At 41.8% G+C, this 9957-nt stretch overlaps 1 protein-coding gene across 2 annotated transcripts in view; it reads right to left on the bottom strand.

Moving 5' to 3' along the window:
* Positions 1-660: 660 nt before the first annotated feature.
* Positions 661-9957, bottom strand: part of efnb3b (ephrin-B3b) — a 127677-nt gene continuing 118380 nt past the window's right edge. The window contains exons 5-6 of one of the 2 annotated variants that reach the window (XM_088346874.1): positions 8464-8523; positions 661-3231 (exon numbers count right to left, since the gene is read on the bottom strand). In XM_088346874.1, coding sequence (XP_088203000.1) covers positions 2783-3231; positions 8464-8523 — 509 coding nt within the window. In that variant the 3' untranslated portion in view covers positions 661-2782. The remainder of the gene's footprint in view (positions 3232-8463; positions 8524-9957) is intronic. The other variant, XM_088346876.1, reaches the window with a different exon arrangement.

The following is a 9957-nucleotide window of genomic DNA, read 5'->3' as shown; positions in this document are numbered from 1 at the left end:
ACAGGAACTCCCAAACAATACTTCATTTTGGTGTTTTTGGCTCAACAGACTCTATGAATATCAAAAATGCTGTCAGTGAACACCATGTTCCCACAGTAACTGATCAGATGTCGTGATCCTTTCCCTTTCTTGAAATAATCAGAGGGGGACTTAGACCAGGGCGCAACACTGCAAGTTTGTGAACATGCATTGGTGAATGTTTTTTTTCTTTTTGTGTGTTATGTGTGAAACTCCTGGTCATCGACTCTTACATGTGCACACACCATCGATCAAAGCGACGTCCCTCAAGCCCACCCTGGTGGCAAATAAGGATGCTCTGAAAGGGACGCCAACTGTCTCCATAGCAACGGAAGGAAGGGGGTAGAAGAAACGGTAGACGGAGAATGAAATCAGCTCCATCAATAGGTTGCCGGGCAACACTAACGAAGGCTCGGTTTGATAAGTTGATAAAAACAGCGAGAGTTTGTTCATGTGTGTGTGAGAGAGATGGCAGGAACATTAAGTGAGGCACTAAAAGGATTCCCGCTGCGAGCAGTCTATAGTACCGATAAGAGGAAAAAACTACTTGTAAAAGGCCCTGCCAGTGGGCCTCTGATAAACAAGCCCACACACTAAACAAAAGAACCTCACACAAAATAAAACTCACATCACAACCAAAAGTGGTGCTTAAACATTTGTTTTTGTTTTTTTATTCAAGGTTTTTTTTTCTCCAAAGCAGGAATGTACTCATCTTTTCCTCTCTTCAGAGGTGCGTTTGGGGAGGGGGTAGGTTTGTTGCGTAAGGGGAGGAAGGAGTAGGTGGTAGTGGGAGGGATGGTTGTTTGGGGATGGTGGTCGTGCTCATATTTCGTACAGCGGTACATCACATTTCAGGACACTTACTAGCAGATGGGGAGGTAGACCCCCAACAACCCCCCAACCCCTCTCCAGACTACGCTCTGTTTGGTCAAACACAAAACTTTTAAATCCACATGAGAACATGGGGAAAAAAAACAACAAAATATGGCAAATCGAGACTTTTGAACAACTGAATTAACAGTGCGGTCTGTTATTTCGTGTTTGGACCCCTTCCCCCCATCATAAAACCTCCTTCACCACCCAACCCTGTTGAGCTCCCCCTTTCCCCTCCCCTTGCTGCCACGTTTAATCATTGTAACTTAATTTCTGACCATCAGGAGGTGAAAAAAAATTGGGCACATGTGACAATTAAAGCACATCTTAATACAAAGTGTAGATGATGTTAGGTACGGATACAAAACAGTTAAGGAGAGATCACATAAACAAAAGAAAATAAAAACCACGAGCGAGTGTGTCATTATGCATGTGTGCTTGCCGCCGACGACCAGTTTACACGAAAGCCACAAAAATGTTAGCGCAACACAAAACTATTTCTTTGCTAAGCGTCGAATCCAGCAATGTTTCCTGCGAATGTTTGCATGTGTGTCGGTGCGTCATCCCCGATTATATACAACTCATTTGAAAACTAATCGTTGGAGATTAGTGTTTTTCACTATAGAAGCCATTAACAGGCGCTCGAGTGTAATTGTGTGTACACAAAGAATGGAACACAACGAGAAGTACTTTAGAAATGTGCCACCTGTGATGTCATTTGGCCCGTGTGTGCGTTGGTGTCATGAGTTCAACTCCTAAATACGTTTTGGTGACAAAGTTCATCATCATGTCCATCTGGATTCTTCATCCTCTGTCCTCCTTTTTTCACTAGTGTGCAATATCCTCACAGTCTTTCCGTTGGTGCTGCTTGGTCCTCGATCCTGTCTTTTATTTTAATCCCCCCACTCTCACGCACCTTTCTTACCAGATGAAAAAAAAAAAAAAAAAACATTTGGAGTAAAAACCGAACAAAAGCACTCATAGATGAGTCTACCTCAACACTTTCACAAACAAGGTCTAAACTTCAACACTACAGCATCAAACAAGAAGCTATAAAATATACAGTACAAACACCTTCATGGGGGGTAGGTTGATTGGAATGGGGGGCAAAAAACGAAATGAATATAAAAGGCAGATTGTACTACGGTAAGTTGTGAAAAATAGAAAAAGGGCTAGCCACAGAGGTGTGTTTTCAGCTGGTAATAGAACCAAAAATAGAAATTAAAAGCAAAAACATCTATTTAGTGGATATTTATATATATCATCTATAAGTGTTGATAGCCATAGAAAAATCTCATTTTATTGGATTTTTTTTTCGTGATATCCGCTCACTATTTTGTGTTTTGGTATTTTTAAGACGAGTCTATAGCACAGTCACGCCCACTGTCACACACACGCAAACACAGCTTATTAAAATATACAAGAGTTTGAGCGTCAGCCCGACTGCTCAGAGACCTAAGGCCCACCGAGGCGGGTCGCGAGACCCCCACCTCGGTTTTCCCGATTGAACGGATCCAAAGAACCCCCTCTTCTTTAGAAGTGTAGGCGGTAAAGAGGGGTCTCGGAATGACACTTGGTGCTCTGAGGGGGAGGGCTGCTGGCTTCTAGGCAGGTATGGCAACTGGGAGTTCCTCAACACGGGTTGGGCTTTGAGGGATTATGTTTTTATTTTTCAAACATAGTCCTTTGAATCCAAAAGCCACATTCACGCACTTCCTAGTGCATTCTGGAAGTCTCCTCAGAATGTTCTGGTGGGCTTCGGGTTTGGTGATTAGACGGTGCTGAAGGGGGTGAGAGTGTAAGGGCGGGATCGCCGGGCCTGGTTTGGGGCAGGTCTCGGAGTGATCCCTGGGGTTTGGGGACGGGGTTCTACTTCCGGAGAGTCCAGTCCTCATACTTTGTAGTAGATATTAGCCGGGCTCTGCGGCGGCATTTCCTGCACGATGTAGACAGGGTGGCCGTAGTCGCCGCTCACCTTCTCGTAGTGCGGGCAGTAGGCCGAGTCCGAGGTCCGCAGTGGGATGATGATGTCGCTGGGCTCGGATCCGTTGTTGTTGGAGCTGCCCATACTCATGCCCATGCCCATTCCGCCTCCACCGCCTCCACGCTTGGGGCTGGTAAGGGAGGAAAGCGACAATGGCGGGTGATGGGTGTCCGAGTGTTTGGCGTGCCGCCGCCTGTAGCACACGGCGCAGATGACTGCTGTGACCAGAAGCAGGAACGCGGAGCCGCCTGCAGCGCCGGCGATCAACGCGATGTTGGATGGCTGCAGCGGCCCGTTTTCCCCACCGCCTTCCGCGCCCCCAAAGGTGTCGGGTCCTCGTGAGTGGGTTGAGTTTCCTGGAAAAAAGGAAAAGCCACTTTAGCGTTGAACATGACTTCCAATAGATCTATTGAGACTTTCTGTATTATTATAGACATATATGGGGATTCTATTTTAGCAAGGTTGTGAAACATGTGCATAAGTAACAATTGTTGGTTCGGATAGAAGATTGGATTTGGGTGCTCGGAATCGTCGGTGGTCTGGGGCAGCAATACCCAACTTTGCCGCCAGAGGGAGTTAGAGATCCCACGAAAGCGGATGTGGATCATTTTGCTATGACACGAGAGCTAGCTAAAGACAATCGCGGAGGCCTGGACTACAACTGTGTACCCCTATAATACAAACACACACACAAATCAGGATTTATAAAGTAGTTAGATTTCGATTGATAACCTAGAATTATATAAAACACAAAAAAAGTTCAGTAGAAAAATCATGTTTTTGGATTGTCTTGTTTTATCGGGAATAGAGGTAAGACCTTAAGCCCAACCCGAATTTTGGCCTCGGTCGGGCCTAAATTATCAATCATTATGTTCAGGTTGGGCCAAGCTTCCCACTGGCTGCATTTTTAAATCCAAATGCCATTGTTCTTCTTTGTGTCTCTGCCTCCTTCTCTCTTAAAAGGCCGCACTAGATTCTTAAGGACATACAACTCATAACCCAATTTTGAACCCGTCAAAATGAAAGCCTTTCATATTTTCCTGTCAACTATTAAAAAAAATACGTCAAGGATGGAAAATTGTTGGTTAATGCAACGTCAGTGGACACAGAAAAGTAAAAGATGTAAATGTTTCTACAGTCTTGTTTAACTTGGATTTCATTAAGAAAGACAGGATTTAATTTGTCCACCTCCTCAATAATAAAATATGTCATTTCCTGTTTGCTTCGGGTTCGGTCCAGCAAATCAAGGTAATTGGTCAGGCTTAGGCTGGGTCGTGCTTTAATCCCAGCGGAACTGATATTTAATAAAAATTAAGAGGTGTGCGTTATACACGAATGAGTGTTATACACAAACAACTACGGTAGTTAAAATGGACACACTAGTCTTTCAGTGAAAACTAGAATTTGTTTTTGCAGAGGATTGATTTAAGGCAGCAAACGGGAACCAAAATAAGCACTCGGGACTGTGCAGCTTTTTCACCGCCCTGCCATTGAGGTGGCAGCAAAGCCGCAGTGTGTAATCAAGGTAACACGCAGCCTAACAACAGTGTTGACTTAGCTCTACCGCCGGCCCATATGAGCAGAACCGCTCTGCTTTTGGACTTAGACCGCAGTCACACACACTTGGACGGCAACTCTACGCCAGATTCGCCCTTTATAGCGAGAATTCGAGGAAGCCACAGGTGAGAAATGTCATGCAAGTGTACCCGTGATGTCGCATGCTAACTCATTCAATCCCAGACGTTTCTCCCCAATGGGAAGAGGCAATGCCAGCCAATTTTCGCTATTTTTACTCAATTTTGAAGGCCTACATAACATGTAATTCTGTGGCTCCATAGGACATATCAAAAGAAAACTTCAAACCTCGTCTTTCATTACAAAACAAATAATAAATAATCCAGTTTTCACCATTGTTTAGTAAACAACGGTTGAACATTGTTACGTTTTTTGAAAATACTTGTTTCCGAAAACACTGAGAAAAACGGCCTTTTGGGAAAGGATGCAGAACTTTTATGTCGGAGCTTCTTCATTTTTTGGGGGGATTTGTGATACTTCCAATATATAAACAATGCTTTTTCTAAACACAAGGGCACTTTGCTTGCGAAATATCATTTTACTAACAATGAACTGAATTAAACTTAAGTATACTAGTGATTGGATGGAAGTATACCATAGATTGGATGAAAATAATAGTTTTTGTTTACTGTAAAAATTTCCAAAAATTAAATTTCACTGATATTTTTGCATCTTTAATTTGTGTATGTTTAATTAATGTACTATCTATATTTTTTTTCGGTTATTGAATGCTTCCGGCACGCAAAGCTATGTCATTGTGAGAATCAATAGGGTTCGTGCTCATTAGATGGAGAAAAAAAATGAACTGCAAGTAAGAAAAAAATTATATTGAGACGTTATATGAATACAATATATAACGCTGGCAAACGAATCACCGTGTTCACTAAAAACATGGCGACAGCTAGTAGCTTTAAAGGTTTGTTTTAGTGAAAAGAAATCCATCAATTAAATCGTACTCTGATGAAAGTCAGAAGAGTGTAATGGAACGGTAAACAAAAGGGGGTGCACCGTGGATTGTTATCGGGCCCGAGAAGTAACTGAGGCGGTGTCGGGAGAGGCAATAGGCAATAGCGAGGCTGCAGGTCCAGCCTACTGCTAAGGCTAGGCTAACAACTCTCTTAATTAAGATACCCCTGCCGAGCCTGTTTCTTACCAACACCAGATCCACTACCCATGAAACAGATTATCAGGAGCTACAACTCAGGGGAAACCACTATATTGGGGACAGTTGAATTTTAGTTATAGCAAAGACCTGTCTGAAATTCAGGATACCTAATGCTAGCGGGCATCTAGCCAGTTGCTTTCGACATCGCTTTCCCTCACTGAGAGGAGAAGCCCTCCAATTTTGTTGTACTTTTGTTATAAAGATCATTCATTTGCTGTATTTTGGTGTTCAGGGTTTTTATTTGTATATCTATAGTTGTTATTGTGTTATAGTTGTATACAAACGCTCCCCTATTTACGAACATTCGAGTTACTAACAACAGCACACACGAACATTATTAATGTATAGATATATATATTTTTCAGTATTTTAATATATTCGAACAATAATTTACGAATCGATTATCAACGATAGCCCAAATTGCAACATTGTATGATACTTTACACCCATCTGGCTTTTTGAAGCGAGAATTTGCCGATCCACAGGTGAGAAATGGCATACAAGGGCGCACGTGATGTTGGATGTTATATGTCAGGCCTCGGCCGCCTCTGCATGATTGGCTCTCACTTATTCTGGGCATGCGTCCCTCGTTTTTCTTCTCCCGCATCCTCACTTGCCCAGTCTCGGTTATATTGGCTTGGTAATGAGCAGGTTTCCTGTGCGCCCCGTGGTGCCCGACCGAGGGGCAGGCAAAAGGGCTAATGCTCGCCTCTGCCGGCTTTCTACCCCTCTCCATTAACGGACATCCCTCATTCTCTATCTCCATTATGACTGTCACCTTGCTCTGGCTGGCTGCATTATAAAACCCTTTTTCAGTCACCTCTGCACCTATTTTCCTTTCTATCTCTCACTCTTTTGTTTCCTTCATCACTTTCAAAAAAAAGAGAACGTGAGGTTCGTGCGCGCGTATCACAACTTCAAATGACTTGGATATTAAAGGTCAAGGCGGAAATATAATTATAAACTTAATCAACGTCCAGAAAATGGTATTTGAATAGCTAGGAAAAAAAAATACAACATATTTTCCGGTCGATAAGGTGCTCCTTAAAAGCCCAAATTGGCCCAAAATTTGAAAGTGTGCCTTATAATCATTCACATGGTTTGCACAAAAGAGACAGTTTGCACCTCTGAGTGGTTGAAAAAAAAAAAGCGTCATTAAATTAAAAAAAGGCAAGCAGAACGTTTACCTGAATCTAAGTGTTGAATAATTGTGAATTAATGGATTGCAATCATGTAATTTTTGAGAAATACTTAGCTTTTTGGTGGATTACTTTTACAGCAAAGCGAAACTATTTTTTCCCCCTAGGTATCTATCAGATAGAGAGAGAGAAAGAGAGAGATAGTGATAAATATAGAGAGATAGAGAGAGATAGATGGATAGAGAGAGAGATACAAATATAGCCAGAGAGATAGTGAGCGATAGAGATCAATGATAGATAAATTGAGATGAGAGAGAGAGAGAGAGAGAGAGAGAGAGAGAGAGAGAGAGAGAGAGAGAGAGAGAGAGAGAGAGAGAGAGAGAGAGAGAGAGAGAGAGAGAGAGAGAGAGAGAGAGAGAGAGAGAGAGAGATTCATTTGCAAATAAAACATTTAATTAAAGTAATAGAATATGATTTTTTGTTTTGTTAAAGCGACAGTGTGTAATATGTAGTGCCTCCTTGTGGTACACTAAACCTTTATTCAAAAAACAATTGATATTAGGAACAAATACATGAACTATCATACAAATGTTATTTTTTATAAATATTCTTAGACCGAGATATTTTAGTAGTCGCCAACATTTATGTTTGATATCTTGCTGCTACGCTGTGCTCATTGGCACTGGTGTTCATTCGCATTAGGCAATAAAGTGGCATCTAGTGGTCAAATAATACACAATTTACCTCTAGGTATTTATTAGATAGAGAAAGAGAGAGAAAGAGATAACAATAGAGATAGCTACAGAGAGATAGAGAGAGAGAGATGGATAGAGAGAGAGATAGAGTTATAGACAGAGAGATAGGGAGATAGAGCGATAGAGATCGAACAATAGATAGATAAAGAGATAGAGAGGTAAATTGAGAGAGGGAGGAAGAGACAATTAGCTATAGATAAAGAGAAATAGATATAGATAGAGACAAATAGATATAGAGACAGATAAATATAGATAGAGACAAATAGATATCGGTAGAGAGAGAGATAGATGGATAAAAAATAGAGATAGAGATACATAGTTAGATAGATTGATAGAGAAATAGATAAATAGAGGGATTGATATAGATAGAGATAGATTATTAAATAGAGAGATGGAGAGATATGTAGATAGATATACATATAGATAGAGAGATCACAAGTTACATTTGATGCAACACATGCAGTTTTTCCCCACTACTGTTCTTTGAACTTGTTCAGCTCTCGCACGTCTGTCTGCTCCATCACCCCCGACGCCCCCTTCCCTTCTCCCATCCAGGCTGCAGCATCTAATGACAGTAATAACTCTCTCCACTGTTGCCTGTGGTCTGGCCCTGGCTCCATGTGCGTTCTCCTTCCTTCTTCTCTCTCTCCCTATCTATCTTTTTCTTCTTTTTTTGTCCTTTGCCCAATGTAGCTATTAGCCATCCTCCACCCGCCTGCCCGTGGCACTTAGCTCCAAGGAGCTGGGCCCGGGAGGGGAGGGGAAGGATGGAAAGGAAATATCTGGAATTAAATAGAGAGATCCGCAGATGTCACCGCTGCACAACCTCCATCTGTCCCCCCTGAAACCCTCCCTACTGCTTATTGTTTTTTTTTTTTTCTTCTTTCATTTACAAGCTGTGCTTTATTCTCTGCATCCATCTTGTGCATGGCATCCATTGGGTTGGCCGCCTACCTGAATTCCTGCTCGTGGAGCGCCCGGCTGGCTCCTTCTTGGGGGGCAGCCCATACGGACCTGTGAGAAGCACCGACGGATACTTAATCACTATCAGCACATTTATATATACTGTTAAATGTGGACTACTTGTTTTCTATATTTTTAACACTGCGGCTTACAATGCAATGCGTCTTATTCTTTTTTTGTTTTGATTTTTAAGGCAGATGGTTCGAGGGTCTCATGGGGGTGGCAGGGTGCATTTCAGACACGTGTCTGGCGCTCCCCCAGCTGTGGTGCCCATCATGGCCCCACCCCGGCTCGTAGCAAGTCCCGGCAGGCAGGGAATCTGACTGTCTAATTAAAACGAAGCATCGCAAGGGCCCACAAATAGTGATAACGCAATGCGATTTCTGTCCAGTGCTCTGAATGTCAAAGGGAAGAAATCCGATGAAGCGTGCGTGAACGGTGGGGGTAACTATGTACAGTATGGTAACACATAGTACCTCAATTAAGACACTTGTTTGCAGACTGTGTCCATAGTTGTCAATCTTAATCAACTAGCGCATTAGTCAATAATATTGAATTGTCATTAACAAAACGCAAGAGCACAAAGAAAGCATTCTAAAAGCAAAACTCGATGTACTGTATCGGCTAAGATTCAGATACCCATACAATCACAACAGCCTGTACACAGGCTAAGCCATGGGACTGATTTTAAACTCTCCCATCCCTTGCGTACATGGAAAAAAACATATAGAAGAGACCAAGTATTGCAATTGGTAGATAAAAAAAAATATTATACACCCTAAAACAGGTTACAAACTAAGGAGGGGTACACAATAATAATGATAACAGCCTAAAATGACACCACATTGTTGCCTGATAGGAAAAATATACCCAATAATTATTTACCTGCTGCCACACCAAAATATTTAATCAGCCCACATGAGTTTTTAGAAAGATTCTAGGCATTTATGTATAATGATTGTGTTTTGAGAATGTTTTTGTTTAACTCTTGCTTATAAGTTATTGCCAATTTAATTAATATCAACTGCTGCGCTAGATTGAGTTAGATTGAAAACTGCGGACACAGTTCCCAAACAAGTGTCTTAATCAAGGCATTATGTGTTACTTCTCTGTACTAGACATTTCCCCGCTGATTCTTTTTTATTCTAAATTGACGTGAATGGGTCCTCTTGTGTGTCTGCTTAAGCCTGCATCTTAAAATCAATACAAAAATGAGGTTCTTCTTAAATTTGCGGCTTTTAATCCGGTGCGTACTGTAGTTCCGAATTTACGGTATTACCTGATGACTGTCATAAGTCATGAATGGAAATTTACAATTTTAGGCCTCCTGCTTGACTTGTTGATGACGTAATAAAAGGGAAAGAGGATAAGGAGGCCATTGACATTTTCACAATACTGTGCAGAATAGCACTTAATCTGCAGGGATAAATAATCCCATCTGCCTCATAGTCCTCACTGTCATAGTTCAGTACAGATGCTAACAAA

The sequence above is a fragment of the Urocampus carinirostris genome, chromosome 11 (genome assembly GCF_059441175.1).
Source record: "Urocampus carinirostris isolate Australia breed hairy pipefish chromosome 11, RoL_Ucar_1.0, whole genome shotgun sequence".
NCBI classification, from domain to species: Eukaryota; Metazoa; Chordata; class Actinopteri; order Syngnathiformes; family Syngnathidae; genus Urocampus; species Urocampus carinirostris.
Note: the sequence above shows the minus strand (reverse complement) of the source record. Positions and strands in the feature narration are given on the sequence as shown.